General features: G+C 43.0%; 1 protein-coding gene across 2 annotated transcripts in view; it reads right to left on the bottom strand.

Annotated features, from left to right (window-relative positions):
• LOC133545570 (gastrula zinc finger protein XlCGF26.1-like) overlaps positions 1-13101 on the bottom strand; it is a 384938-nt gene extending 371837 nt beyond the window's left edge. The window contains exons 1-2 of one of the 2 annotated variants that reach the window (XM_061891278.1): positions 12847-13101; positions 807-3054 (exon numbers count right to left, since the gene is read on the bottom strand). In XM_061891278.1, the coding sequence (XP_061747262.1) occupies positions 1481-3004 (1524 nt within the window). In that variant the 5' untranslated portion in view covers positions 3005-3054; positions 12847-13101 and the 3' untranslated portion in view covers positions 807-1480. Of the gene's footprint in view, positions 1-806; positions 3055-12846 lie in introns of those variants that run through there. The other variant, XM_061891277.1, reaches the window with a different exon arrangement.
• Between the last annotated feature and the right edge of the window lie 3205 nt (positions 13102-16306).

The raw sequence follows: 16306 nt of genomic DNA, 5'->3' as shown, positions 1-16306 counted from the left end.
ATTTCAAAGTACCGGAATTTGTGTCGCATCGGTTAAAAGGTGAACAATATCCATCCCTACCAGCAAGTGCTGTTGTACTGGAAACTAATTTACAAACACAACTTCATCACACACAATACTCCACTATGGAATTGTTGTTATATTAAAATGAGAAACAAATCCATCTTTGTACAGCAATGCTTTGAAAAAGGCATTTGGTCGCTGATGCACTTATTGACTGATAAAAGTATTTTATTATTTGAATATTTTATTAAGTATGACCAACAAATAGACCAAAAACATTTTTTAAAAATTATAAAAGCTTTCGTTCAAAATATTCTAAATACAGCATATAATGTTTTCAGAACTATTTTCTAATCGTTCTGGGCTTTTGGTGAATGGACACAATATTACAGGTTTGAAACTCTGAAATTAGACAATTCTTTACTATTTCTTTATTACTGTATTTTATCTGGAACAAAACAACAAATAAAAAATACGAATAACTTGAAAGTTTCCATTCTTTCAGAAGCCAAGGAGTTCATTTAACAAAAAAAAAAAACCCTGGAATTTACCACAAAAAATATTTTTTACAATATTGTTTTGCATTTGAAGACAAGGCTTGATCGTTCTGTAATAGGGGGAAAAAATAAACTGTTTATTTTGTGAAAGTATGCAAAGTATTGATTGAAAGTAAATCTCTGTGGGAAGATGTACAATATTGGCTTTTGCCTGACACTCCAAACGTTGATTAATATTGACATTGTTTTGGGGATGTTTATATAGGAAAAAAAAAACATTAAAAAAGTTTAAAACACAACAATGGGGATTTTTTTTTTTTTAATCCAGAAATGTATGTTTTTAAAAACAAAACCATCCTTCCACAAACAATTCAGCCATTTTCTCTCACTCTTATATTGCATAAAGATCTGGGGACATACAAATGAAACAATCACAACACAATCATCATGTTACAAAAAAAGAGTAATAAAGATAATTGGGTATAGAGACCCAACAAATGATTCATAAAGTCACACATTTTAAAATTGTATAAAATACAAATGTTCAAATGATGTATAAAGTAAATAATAACATACTTCCTGAAGTCATCCAGATGTTTCAGATGTGAACCAGTACATATGTATATCATATAAAGGTGCTTATCTGGGATCATTAAAAATTAGAAAAAAAAATATGTAATACTTCAATATTTCAAACAACTATAAAAAAAAAAACACTTTTATAATTAAGTCTAAAATTGTATGTTGAATATATACACACATACAATGTTTATTTTATTTGAAAAATGTATTGTACTGTTAACTCTCACCTTTTCAGTCAAATTGTTCTGTTCATTTTTTTAAATAAAAGTACACAATGTTGCATATTAATGCTTGCACTTTACTAAAAAAAAGCACACAAATGTCATACATTATATGTGCTTATGTTGTTAGAAAGTGAAAAATTACAGTCTTGACAGTTTATTTCAAATCCTGCAGTTTCATTTGCTGCTGCTGTTCTCACCAGCACACTTGTGTTTCTTACACTGGTACTTATAAGAGAATCTTTCACCACACACACTGCAACTCAAAACTTTCTCTCCTGGGTGTGTTCTCATGTGTACTACGAGGTTTGGTCGTTCACAAAAGCTTCTGTTGCAGATTGAACAGGAATGGGATTTTTCACCAGTGTGTGTTCTAGTGTGTCTTTTCAAATGTTGACTCTCTGTAAAACCTTTACCACAGATTGAACAGGAAAAAGGTTTTTCGCCAGTGTGCGTTCTCGTGTGTACTTTCAAATGGTGACCATGTGTAAAACCTTTACCACAGGTTGAACAGGAAAATATTTTTTTACCAGTATGTGTTCTCATGTGTACTTTCAAATATTGACTTCGTGTAAAACCTTTACCACAAGTTGAACAGGAAACAGTTTTTTCACCAGTGTGTGTTGTCATGTGTACTTTCAAATTGTTACTTTGTATAAAAACTTTACCACAGATTGAACAGGAAAAAGGTTTTTCGCCACTGTGCGTTCTCGTGTGTACTTTCAAATGGTGACTAAGTGTAAAACCTTTACCACAAATTGAACAGGAAAACGGTTTTTCACCAGTGTGTGTTCTCATGTGTACTTTCAAATATTGACTTTGTGTAAAACCTTTACCACAGGTTGAACAGGAAACCGTATTTTCAACAGTATGTGTTGTCATGTGCACTTTCAAATTGTTACTTTGTACAAAAACTTTACCACAGATTGAACAGATAAAAGGTTTTTCACCAGTGTGTGTTCTAATGTGTACTTTCAAATTGTTATTTTGTACAAAACCTTTACCACAGATTGAACAAATAAAAGGTTTTTCACCAGTGTGTATTCTCATGTGTACTTTCAAATGGTTACTTAGAACAAAACCTTTACTACAGATTAAACAGATAAAAGGTTTTTCTTCAATGTGTATTATCCTGTGTAACTTCAAACTCTGACTTCGTGTAAAACCTCTTCCACAGATTGAACAGACAAAAGGTTTTTCTCCGGTGTGTCTTCTCATGTGTGTTTTCAGATAACAAGGGTATTTGAAGGTTTTGTCACAGTGAGAACATTTGAAGTGAGTGTTGTTAGCGTGACATGTCTTATCATCTTTAGAGTCTTCATCATCAGTGTCAGGAGAGTGTGACGTTGTGTCCTCACTATCTGATAGTGGAGCTAAGAGCTTGTCTGCTTGTGATCCTCCACAGTGGTCTCCATCAGCTTCTGTTGTCATGTGTTGTGTTGAGCTGCTGCTTGGAGGCTCCGCCCCTCCCCTCTCCTCACTTTCACCTTTGACCTCATTACCTTCACTCTTCACAGGGACACCAGTCACTGGGAACTCCACCAGTCCTTCAATATGCTCTCCCTCCTGACTAATACTGTGTTCCTCCTCTTCCTTTTCCTTTTCCTTTTTACAGGGAAGGGTCCGTGTCAAAGAGGAAAAGGAGACGCCAGAGGGTCTGTGGCACCTGGTCTTCTTTTTTGATGGATCCCCCTTTACCATCCTGAAGCTACACTCCTGTTTTTCAGGCAGAAGTTGTTCTTCACAGACGTCTGCAGGACACAAAATGACAAAAGTGCTTGAGAAATGTCCAGATTCAACCAGTAAGTTCACATGAACTTAAAGGCCTACTTAACGCACTACTACCGACCATGCAGTCATATAGTTTATATATCAATGATGAAATATTAACATTGCAACACATGCCAATAGGGCCGGTTTAGTTTACTAAATTGCAATTTTGAATTTCCTGCGAAGTGTCGTGTTTAAACGTTGCGGTATGATGACGCGTGCGTTTGACGTCACCGGTTGTAGCGGACATTATTTTCCAGCCCGATCCAAGCTATAAGTAGTCTGCTTTAATCGCATAATTACACAGTATTGTAGACATCTGTGTTGCTGAATCTTTTGCAATTTTTTCAATTAATAATGGAGAAGTCAAAGTACAAAGATGGAGGTGGGAAGCTTTTAGCCTTTAACCACAAAAACACAGCCGGTGTTTCCTTGTTTAAAATTCCCGAAGATGAAGCTTTACTATGGATCAGAGCGGTCAAGCGAACATGGATCCCAACTTCATGTCAACCGGCAGTTTTCGGTGAGAAAATTGTGGTAATAAGTCGCCTCTTACCGGAGACATCAGCGGAGCGTCCTGCTGCAGCTGCCGTGACTTCCCTCAGAGACTCTGGCGTCAACACACCCGTGGCCACACCCCTCCGACTTTCAGGTAATATTTAATCCCACTAAAACACTAGCAACACAATAGCAGATAATTGATTTTCCAGTAATATCCTAGTAAATGTGTCTAAAAACATCAGAATCGCTCCCACTACAATTGCCTTTTTTTTTTTAGTCCTCCACTCTAAATTTCTTCATCCACAAATCTTTCATCCTCGCCCAAATTAATGGGGAATTTGTCCCTTTCTCGGTCCGAATAGCTCTAGCTGCTGGTGGCTATGATTGTAAACAATGTGAGGATGTGAGGAGCCCTACAACCCGTGACGTTACGCGCACATCCATCGTCTGCTACTTCCGGTAAAGGCAAGACTTTTTTATTAGCGCCCAAAAGTTGCAAACTTTATTGTCGATATTTTCTACTAAATCCTTTCAGCAAAAATATGGCAATATCGCGAAATGATCAAGTACTACACATAGACTGGACCTGCTATCCCCGTTTGAATAAGAAAAACTTATATTAGTAGGCCTTTAAAAAAACAAGCTATTATATTAATTGGCCTGAAAACAAACACACTGCTCTTTACAACATTATTCACAGGAAAAGAAGACCACTTTTTACGAGGGGTGGGCATTATGGCCTAAAATCTAAATTGCCATAATTTTGCTGCTTCCTGAGGGCTACTGGGATAGGCTCCAGCGCCCCCTGTGATTTTAATGTCAGTTACTGATGTATACACTTGGAGAAAAGATTAGGTTGTTTATAGTGTAAATCTGTATTCTGTGTTGTTGTCTATGATATGACGCAATCTTGTGGTCAAGTTGGCTCACTGCGAGTACTGTGCGTCAAAAGTGTATTTCCTGTTAATTCGTGCTTAGAACCCAAAGTAAGGTTTCGTCATTGATCTCCCCAAGCAACGTTTGTAAGTGTAACCGGGGATTTCCATTAGATGTGGAACGGCGGCGCCACGGCGACAGACTCGTTCCGTTTTTGTTTTCAAGTCAATGTGTCAATTTCCAGCACCTGTCTTCTATATTTAGCGGTCGCCACAACAAGGTGGTTCAATTGAGCTAAAATCTGCTCGTGTGGCAGGGGAGGTCATGCATAAACACTAAATAAATTATCTAGTTTACTTTAAAAAAGTAAAATATTCTGTTTAAGGTGGATGGTATTTTATACTTTGAAAAGTCCTAATGGACATGAAGGCAACTTGTAAAAAGGTTTTCAGACATAATTTCACAATTAAAGAATCATATAACAGGCCTATGCTGGGTAGCGAGATGGGGGCCTGCACTTCAGCCTTGTACAAACCCCGTTTCCATATGAGTTGGGAAATTGTGTTAGATGTAAATATAAATGGAATACAAAGACTTCTATGGAATTACAACGAAATGAACCCAGATTTCTCTCGCCCGGACGTGGGTCACCGGGGCCCCGCTATGGAGCCAGGCCCGGAGTTGGGGCACGATGGCGAGCGCCTGGTGGTCGGGCCTGTTCCCATGGGGCCCGGCCAGGCACAGCCCGAAGAGGCAACGTGGGTCATCCCTCCAATGGGCTCACCACTCATAGGAGGGGCCATAGAGGTCGGGTGCATTGTGAGCTGGGCGACAGCCGAAGGCAGGGCACTTGGCGGTCCGATCCTCGGCTACAGAAGCTAGCTCTTGGGACGTGGAACGTCACCTCACTGAGGGGGAAGGAGCCTGAGCTAGTGCGCGAGGTAGAGAAGTTCCGGCTGGATATAGTCGGACTCACCTCGACGCACAGCAAGGGCTCTGGAACCAGTTCTCTCGAGAGGGACTGGACCCTCTTCCACTCTGGCGTTGCCGGCAGTGAGAGGCGACGGGCTGGGGTGGCAATTCTCGTTGCCCCCCGGCTCAAAGCCTGTACGTTTGAGTTCAACCCAGTGGACGAGAGGGTAGCTTCCCTTCGCCTTCGGGTGGGGGGACGGGTCCTGACTGTTGTTTATGCTTACGCACCAAACAGCAGTTCAGAATACCCACCCTTTTTGGGTACACTCGAGGGAGTACTGGAAAGTGCTCCTCCGGGTGATTCCCTTGTCCTACTGGGAGACTTCAACGCTCATGTTGGCAACGACAGTGAAACCTGGAGAGGCGTGATTGGGAAGAATGGTCGCCCGGATCTAAACCCGAGTGGTGTTTTGTTATTGGACTTTTGTGCTCGTCACAGTTTGTCGATAACAAACACCATGTTCAAACATAAGGGTGTCCATATGTGCACTTGGCACCAGGACACCCTAGGCCGCAGTTCCATGATCGACTTTGTAGTTGTGTCATCGGATTTGCGGCCTTATGTTTTGGACACTCGGGTGAAGAGAGGGGCGGAGCTTTCTACCGATCACCACCTGGTGGTGAGTTGGCTGCGATGGTGGGGGAGGATGCCGGACAGACCTGGCAGGCCCAAGCGCATTGTGAGGGTCTGCTGGGAACGTCTGGCAGAGTCTCCTGTCAGAGAGAGTTTCAATTCACACCTCCGGGAGAACTTTGAACATGTCACGAGGGAGGTGCGGGACATTGAGTCCGAGTGGACCATGTTCCGAACCTCTATTGTCGAGGCGGCTGATTGGAGCTGTGGCCGCAAGGTTGTTGGTGCCTGTCGTGGCGGTAATCCCAGAACCCGTTGGTGGACACCAGCAGTGAGGGATGCCGTCAAGCTGAAGAAGGAGTCCTATCGGGTTCTTTTGGCTCATAGGACTCCGGAGGCAGTGGACGGGTACCGACGGGCCAAGCGGTGTGCAGCTTTAGCGGTCGCGGAGGCAAAAACTCGGACATGGGAAGAGTTCGGGGAAGCCATGGAAAACGACTTCCGGACGGCTTCGAAGCGATTCTGGACCACCATACGGCGCCTCAGGAAGGGGAAGAAGTGCACTATCAACACAGTGTATGGTGCGGATGGTGTTCTGCTGACTTCGACTGCGGATGTTGTGGATCGGTGGAGGGAATACTTCGAAGACCTCCTCAATCCCACCAACACGTCTTTCTTTAAGGAAGCGGTGCCTGGGGAATCTGTAGTGGACTCTCCTATTTCTGGGGCTGAGGTCGCTGAGGTAGTTAAAAAGCTCCTCGGCGGCAAGGCCCCGGAGGTGGATGAGATCCGCCCGGAGTTCCTTAAGGCTCTGGATGCTGTGGGGCTGTCTTGGTTGACAAGACTCTGCAGCATCGCGTGGACATCGGGGGCGGTACCTCTGGATTGGCAGACCGGGGTGGTGGTCCCTCTCTTTAAGAAGGGGGACCGGAGGGTGTGTTCCAACTATCGTGGGATCACACTCCTCAGCCTTCCCGGTAAGGTTTATTCAGGTGTACTGGAGAGGAGGCTTCGCCGGATAGTCGAACCTCGGATTCAGGAGGAACAGTGTGGTTTTCGTCCTGGTCGTAGAACTGTGGACCAGCTCTATACTCTCGGCAGGGTTCTTGAGGGTGCATGGGAGTTTGCCCAACCAGTCTACATGTGCTTTGTGGACTTGGAGAAGGCATTCGACCGTGTCCCTCGGGAAGTCCTGTGGGGAGTGCTCAGAGAGTATGGGGTATCGGAATGTCTTATTGTGGCAGTCCGCTCCCTGTATGATCAGTGTCAGAGCTTGGTCCGCATTGCTGGCAGTAAGTCGGACACGTTTCCAGTGAAGGTTGGACTCCGCCAAGGCTGTCCTTTGTCACCGATTCTGTTCATAACTTTTATGGACAGAATTTCTAGGCGCAGTCAAGGCGTTGAGGGGTTCCGGTTTGGTGGCCACGGGATTAGGTCTCTGCTTTTTGCAGATGATGTAGTCCTGATGGCTTCATCTGGCCGGGATCTTCAGCTCTCACTGGATCGGTTCGCAGCCGAGTGTGAAGCGACCGGAATGAGAATCAGCACCTCCAAGTCCGAGTCCATGGTTCTCGCCCGGAAAAGGGTGGAGTGCCATCTCCGGGTTGGGGAGGAGACCCTGCCCCAAGTGGAGGAGTTCAAGTACCTAGGAGTCTTGTTCACGAGTGGGGGAAGAGTGGATCGTGAGATCGACAGGCGGATCGGTGCGGCGTCTTCAGTAATGCGGACGTTGTATCGATCCGTTGTGGTGAAGATGGAGCTGAGCCGGAAGGCAAAGCTCTCAATTTACCGGTCGATCTACGTTCCCATCCTCACCTATGGTCATGAGCTTTGGGTCATGACCGAAAGGATAAGATCACGGGTACAAGCGGCCGAAATGAGTTTCCTCCGCCGGGTGGCGGGGCTCTCCCTTAGAGATAGGGTGAGAAGCTCTGCCATCCGGGAGGAACTCAAAGTAAAGCCGCTGCTCCTCCACATCGAGAGGAGCCAGATGAGGTGGTTCGGGCATCTGGTCAGGATGCCACCCGAACGCCTCCCTAGGGATGTGTTTAGGGCACGTCCAGCTGGTAGGAAGCCACGGGGAAGACCCAGGACACGTTGGAAAGACTATGTCTCCCGGCTGGCCTGGGAACGCCTCGGGATCCCCCGGGAAGAGCTAGACGAAGTGGCTGGAGATAGGGAAGTCTGGGCTTCCCTGCTTAGGCTGCTGCCCCCGCGACCCGACCTCGGATAAGCGGAAGATGATGGATGGATGGATGGATGGATGGATTTGCAAATCATTTTCAACCCATATTCAGTTGAATGTGATACAAAAACAACATATTTAACATTAGAATTTGATGCCAGCAACATGTGACAAAGAAGTTGGGAAAGGTGGCAATAAATACTGATAAAGTTGAGGAATGTTCATCAAACACTTATTTGAAACATCACACAGGTGTGCAGGCTAATTGGGAACAGGTGGGTGGTGCCATGATTGGGTATAAAAACAGCTTCCCAAAAAATGCTCAGTGTTTCACATGAAAGGATGGGGCGAGGTACACCCCTTTGTGCACAACTGCGTGAGCAAATAGTCAAACAGTTTAAGAACAACGTTTCTCAAAGTGCAATTGCAAGAAATTTAGGGATTTCAACATCTACGGTCCATAATATCATCAAAAGGTTCAGAGAATCTGGAGAAATCACTCCACGTAAGCGACATGGCCGGAAACCAACATTGAATGACCGTGACCTTTGATCCCTCAGACGGCACAGTATCAAAAACCAACATCAATCTCTAAAGGATATCACCATATGGGCTCAGGAACACTTCAGAAAACCACTGTCACTAAATACAGTTTGTCGCCACATCTGTAAGTGCAAATTAAAGCTCTACTATGCAAAGCGAAAACCATTTATCAACAACATCCAGAAACGCCGCCGGCTTCTCTGGGCCCAAGATCATCTAAGATGGACTGATACAAAGTGAAAAAGTGTTCCGTAGTCTGACGAGTCCACATTTCAAATTGTTTTTGGAAATATTCGACATTGTGTCATCCGGACCAAAGGGTAAGCCAACCATCCAGACTGTTATCGACGCAAAGTTCAAAAGCCAGCATCTGTGATGGTATGGGGGTGTATTAGTGCCCATGGCATGGGTAACTTACACATCTGTGAAGGCACCATTAATGCTAAACGGTACATACAGGTTTTGGAGCAACATATGCTGCCATCTAAGCGCCGTCTTTTTCCTGCTTATTTCAGCAAGACAATGCCAAGCCACATTCAGCATTTGTTACAAAAGCGTGGCTTGTAAAAAAAGAGTGTGGGTACGTTTCTGGCCCGCCTGCAGTCCAGACTTGTCCCCCATGGAAAATGTGTGGCGCATTATGAAGCGTAAAATACAACAGCGGAGACCCCGGACTGTTGAACAACTGAAGCTCTACATAAAACAAGAATGGGAAAGAATTCCACTTTCAAAGCTTCAACAATTAGTTTCCTCAGTTCCCCAAACTTTATTGAGAGTTGTTAAAAGAAAAGGTGATGTAACAGTGGTGAACATGCCCTTTTCTAACTAATTTGGAACGTGTTGCAGCCATGAAATTATTAAAAAGTTAATTATTATTTGCAAAAAAAATATACGTTTATAAATTTGAACATCTAATATCTTGTCTTTGTATTGCATTCAATTGAATATGGGTTGAGAAGGATTTGCAAATCATTGTATTCTGTTTATATTTACATCTAACACAATTTCCCAGCTCATATGGAAATTGAGTTGTAATAGAACCATTTTAAAACAGACCCATTGTCTCCTTGCGTGGCACTCAGCATCAAGGGTTGGGGGTTAAATCACCAAATGATTCCTGAGCGCGGGCTCCACTGCCCTCACCTCCCAGGGGGTGAACTTGGGGATGGGTCAAATGCAGAGGATAATTTCACCACACCTTGTGTGTGACTACTGCTGGGACCTTAACTTTTACTTACGTAGGGACTGTGAATGATTCCAAAAAGTGCAGTTCCCCTTGAAATTAGAAAATAGAACAACAAGATATCATGTGAAGTGAAGTGAATTATATTTATATAGCACTTTTCTCTAGTGAGTCAAAGTGCTTTACATATCTAGGTTACATTTATGTGGGTGGCACTGGGAGCAGGTGGCTAAAGTGTCTTGCCCAAGGACAAAACAACAGTGACTAAGATGGCAGAAGCTGGATTCGAACCTGGAACCCTCAAGTTTCTGGCACGGCCACACTACCAACCAAACTATACCGCCCCAAGTAACAAGAACATAATATATATTAATAATAAAATGCCTCAAGGTAAATGTGATAAATTCATCTTAATACTGTCCTTTTTGGCTTTCCCTTTTAAAGGGCAAAGTCCTCGCAGGGTCTTATGTCCTAATGACTGTCTGGTTCAAGTTAGAAGACTATAATTAAGAAATACACTTTATTTACAAATGTAATAGGATAAGTCGCTCATTTTTACAGGTAGCTAAAGTTGGGATATAATTAAGATAATGAAGGATGGAGTGATTAAGAAATGTTTAATATAGATTAGAATAGGCCGTGCAACTAATCATATGTCCTGAGTTCCAGTTGAAACTGGGTGCAAGTTCATGCCCACGCACATACACTCTTATCGCCCACATTCTTGCCACTGTTTACGTGGCTTCTTGGCCGAGGTCTGAAGGACAACACCAGATATGAAGTCAGAGTCCAGGGAGAAAAAAAAGCACCAGTCAATATCGCACAGAAGGAATATTCCTGGTGTTACCTGACGGCACGACCACCAAGCTGCGACACCACCACAAAGGCTCCTCCATGCTCGTGCTCGTACCACCTGGCTTGGTAGGTTCGTACCCGCCTACCAAGCCAAAGACTTAGGTCTAATGACGAAACAGGGCATAGCTGCCGCTGAGTAGACCGACACGCAAATACCACATTTTCACCACCACGTTGTCGGTTAAAAACATAGCTATGGGCTGCACTTTGGACACACCTGCTGTAGGCTACGAGGAGCTAGCAGCTACACAACAGCTAAGCTAAAACAGCACATTTAAGCATATCAAATAATTACAGTTTCTTAATACGTACACAAGGTCTCCAAAACAGAAATCTGATAGAAAGTATCTAGTAACAAACGTGTCCGCAGCGTTTAACTTTCTGCGCCATGAGCTTGACTTAATGAATTATTGTGGCCACTAGGTTAAGTTAAGTTAAAGTTAAAGTACCAATGATTGTCACACACACTAGGTGTGGTGAAATTTGTCCTCTGCATTTGACCCATCACCATTATCACCCCCTGGGAAGTGAGGGGAGCAGTGGGCAGCAGCGGTGCCGCGCCCTGGAATCATTTATGGTGATTTAACCTTGTTGTGAAAGATAAAATCGAACAATTGCAAAAGCATCTGTCATAAGGTTAGTGTTTTTTATATATTTGTGTCAATATGTATAAGCATCCTCAGCCTTCCCGGTAAGGTCTATTCAGGTGTACTGGAGAGGAGTTTATGCCGCATAGTCGAACCTTGGATTCAGGAGGAACAGTGTGGTTTTCGTCCTGGTCGTGGAACTGTGGACCAGCTCTATACTTTCGGCAGGGTACTTGAGGGTGCATGGGAGTTTGCCCAACCAGTCTACATGTGCTTTGTGGACTTGGAGAAGGTATTCGGCCGTGTCCCCCGGGGAATCCTGTGGGGAATGCTCAGAGAGTATGGGGTATCGGACTGTCTGATTGTGGCAGTCCGCTCCCTGTATGATCAGTGTCAGAAGTTGGTCCGCATTGCCGGCAGTAAGTCGGACACTTTTCCAGTGAGGGTTGGACTCCGCTAAGGAGGTTCATAACTTCTGTGGACAGAATTTCTAAGCGCAATCAAGGCGTTGAGGGGATCCGGTTTGGTGGCTGCAGGATTAGGTCTCTGCTTTTTGAAGATGATGTGGTCCTGATGGTTTCAACTGGGCAGGATCTTCAGCTCTCACTGGATCGGTTCGCAGCCAAGTGTGAAGCGACTGTGATGAGAATCAGCACCTCCAAGTCCGAGTCCAAGGTTCTTGTCCGGAAAAGGGTGGAGTTCCCGGCCCCAAGTGGAGGAGTTCAAGTACTTAGGAGTATTGTTCACGAGTGAGGGAAGAGAGGATTATGAGTTTGACAGGCGGATCGGTGCGGTGCTGAGCCAGAAGGCAAAACTCTCATTTTACCGGTCGATCTACGTTCCCATCCTCACCTATGGTCATGAGCTTTGGGTTATGACCGAAAGGACAAGATCACGGGTACAAGCGGCCGAAATAAGGCTCTCCCTTAGAGATAGGGTGAGAAGCTCTGTCATCCGAGAGGAGCTCAAAGTAAAGCCACTGCTCCTCCACATGGAGAGGAGCCAGATGAGGTGGTTCGGGCACCTGGTCAGGATGCCACCCAAATGCCTCCCTAGGGAGGTGTTTAGGGCACGTCCGAACTGTAGGACGCCACGGAGAAGACCCAGGACACGTTGGGTAGACTATGTCTCTCGGCTGGCCTGGGAACGCCTCGGTATCCCCCGGGAAGAACTGGACGAAGCGGCTGGGGAGAGGAAAGTCTGGGCTTCCCTGCTTAGGCTGCTGTCCCCGGGACCCGACATCGGCTAAGCAGAAGAAGATAGATGGATGGATGTGTAATACAACTTGATGTTTCTTGAAAACAGCGTCCAGTAATTGATGTTGTCGCTCCTTCTCCTATTTTGTTGGACAAAATTCCTCCTTGTACTCTGCTATCGTTTTTTTATTTCTAACATCACAAATATTTCTTCAACGGCAGAAGTTAGTCGCTGAGTCACCAACACGCACATCATTTGGAATGTAGACATGTTCACACAATAAAAACACTTTACACTTACATTGGATCTCTGCTTTGATGTGTCGATCACTTCTGCCTCTGTTTGTTAGCAGCTAACAAGCTAAGCTAACCAGCAGGCTCGGCTAGCACGTCAAAGTTTACTCAGACTAATGTATCCGCATACAAACAATTAATAACGACGTTTACTCTGTTAAACGACACACATGTGCACATGTACGTTGTAATTAAGACCTAGAAACCATAATAACCAAAACAACGTATTGTGCGCCAGACGCCATCTTGTTTTGTCCTTCCTCCTGTGTGACGTCATCGAGGTGTTCTCAACCGCGGAACAAATGTTGGCCAAACACGTGTTTCACTGGGACAATAGTGAGTGGTGCACACTTCCTTCGCCCGGCCATAGAACAAAAGAAAGTCGCATTTAAGAGTTGCTGGTGTTACAATAAGAATAATATATTCCACTCCTCTCTTCTACATGCGGCTTATGAGGTAATATAAATTATATATTTTAATATTGTTTCTGTTATTTACCTGATATGTTGTTCGAAGCTAACGTGCTAGCTTTAGCCCGCTAGCAGGCCTTTGTAGCAAATGCGAGCGTTTTATTTTTTTGAGGAGTGTATTTTATATGTTCTCTATGAGAATTGTATTGACTTATTTAATACTTTAACTGTTTTATGTTGTATATTACAGTCACGCTTAACATAATTAAATATTTGTCACTAGAAAGGAACGAACATCTCGTAATTTAAGTCTGGAATAAGTCACATGGTATAATAATAATAATACATTTTAATTGGTACAACGCCTTTCAGTGTACTCAAAGACGCTTTACATGATAACAAATTAAAATTATTATTAACCCAAAGGGAATAAGCTGGAGAAAATTGATGGCTGGATTATTATGACAGTGTAATATAATGTATTACACACACATTGCAGTGGCTTACTTAGCGCTGGTGCTAACTTTATTAGCAATAAATACAAATTATGTTGTTTGCACGCACTTCTATTACCCTGAGGACACCCACCCATCCATTTTCTACCGCTTGTCCCTATTTAGGGTTGCGGGAGGTGCACCTGCATTCGGGCAGACATATCATGGAAATTAAATCAACTGATGTTTGTTATTACGAATACACTATTTGCACAATTGTAAGCAATTAAGGCTCATTCAGTTAGCCAAAAATAAATATTTAATGAAATAAATGTTAAATATTAAAAATGGCTTTAATATACTGCACACAAATTGAACATGCATCAATATTTTGTTTGTAATCAAAGCATGAGGTACACAATTATTCTAATATATATATATGTGTATGTATATATATATATATATATATATATATATATATATATATATATATATATATATATATATATATATATATATAGGGACGGCGTGGGAGAGTGGCCGTGCGCAACCCGAGGGTCCCTGTTTCAAGTCCCGCCTAGTACCAACTTCGTCACGTCCGTTGTGTCCTGAGCAAGACACTTCACCCTTGCTCCTGATGGGTGCTGGTTGGCACCTTGCATGGCAGCTCCCTCCATCAGTGTGTGAATGTGTGTGTGAATGGGTAAATGTGGAAGTAGTGTCAAAGCGCTTTGAGTACCTTGAAGGTAGAAAAGCGCTATACAAGTACAACCCATTTATCATTTATATATATGTATATGTATGTAGGTGTGGGACAAATCACAAGACTACTTCATCTCTACAGAACTGTTTCATGAGGGGTTCCCTCAATCATCTGGATATTTTTCTGATGATTGAGGGAACCCCTCATGAAACAGTTCTGTAGAGATGAAGTAGTCTTGTGTTTTTTCCCACACCTACATATTGCGCTCTACCGTGGTATCGAGCACTATTCTCTGGATAATCCAATCAAGACATATACATATACATATATATATATATATATATATATATATATATATATATATATATACACACATACATACATACAGAGGGGCAAAAAAGTATTTAGTCAGCCACGGATTGTGCAAGTTCTCCCACTTAAAATGATGACAGAGGTCTGTAATTTTCATCATAGGTACACTTCAACTGTGAGAGACAGAATGTGAAAAAATCCAGGAATTCACATTGTAGGAATTTTAAAGAATTTATTTGTATATTATGGTGGAAAATAAGTATTTGGTCAACCATTCAAAGCTCTCACTGATGGAAGGAGGTTTTGGCTCAAAATCTCACGATACATGCCCCATTCATTCTTTCCTTAACACGGATCAATCGTCATGTCCCCTTAGCATAAAAACAGCCCCAAAGCATGATGTTTCCACCCCCATAATTCACAGAAGGTGTGGTGTTCTTGGGATGCAACTCAGTATTCTTCTTCCTCCAAACAAGACGAGTTGAGTTCATACCAAAAAGTTATATTTTGGTTTCACCTGACCACATGACATTCTCCCAATCCTCTGCTGTATCATCCATGTATCCATTTTGGTATAAACTCAACTTGTCGTGTTTGGAGGAAGAAGAATACTGAGTTGCATCCAAAGAACACCATACCTACTGTGAAGCATGGGGGTGGAAACATCATGTTTTGGGGCTGTTTTTATGCTTAGGGGACAGGACGATTGATTTGTGTTAAGGAAAGAATGAATGGGGCCATGTATCGTGAGATTTTGAGCCAAAACCTCCTTCCATCAGTGAGAGCTTTGAATGGTTGACCAAATACTTATTATCCACCATAATTTACAAATAAATTATTTAAAATTCCTACAATGTGAATTCCTGGATTTTTTTTCACATTCTGTCTCTCACAGTTGAAGTGTACCTATGATGAAAATTACAGACCTCTGTCATCATTTTAAGTGGGAGAACTTGCACAATCGGTGGCTGACTAAATACTTTTTTGCCCCACTGTATATATATATATATATATATATATATATATATATATATATATATATATATATATATAAGAATATATATATATATATATATATATATATATATATATATATATAACTTTATTGCCAAAAGTATTTGGCCACCTGACTTTATTCACATATGAACTTGAAGTGCCGTCCCAAGGAAATGTTCAAAATGTTTTGGTATCCTGGGGCATTCAAAGTTCCTTTCACTGGAACTAAGGGGCAAAGCCCAACTCCTGAAAAACCAAACCCACACCATAATTCCTACCCCACTAAATTTCACACTCGGCACAATGCTGTCGGAAATGTAGCGTTCTCCTGGCAACCTCCAAACCCAGACTAATCAATCAGATTGCCAGATGGGAAAAGCGTGATTCATCAGTCCAGAGAAGGTGTCTCTACTGCTCCAGAGTCCAGTGGCTACGTGCTTTACACCACTGCATCCCACGCTTTGCATTGGACTAGGTGATGTATGGCTTAGATGCAGCTGCGCGGCCATGGAAAGCCATTCCGTGAAGCTCTCTGCCTATTGTAAGTGGGTTAATTGGAAGGTCTCATGAAGTTTGGAGCTCTGTAGCAACCGACTGTGCAGAAAGTCTTTG

Source organism: Nerophis ophidion, linkage group LG28 (assembly GCF_033978795.1).
Source record: "Nerophis ophidion isolate RoL-2023_Sa linkage group LG28, RoL_Noph_v1.0, whole genome shotgun sequence".
Lineage (NCBI taxonomy): Eukaryota > Metazoa > Chordata > Actinopteri > Syngnathiformes > Syngnathidae > Nerophis > Nerophis ophidion.
Note: the sequence above shows the minus strand (reverse complement) of the source record. Positions and strands in the feature narration are given on the sequence as shown.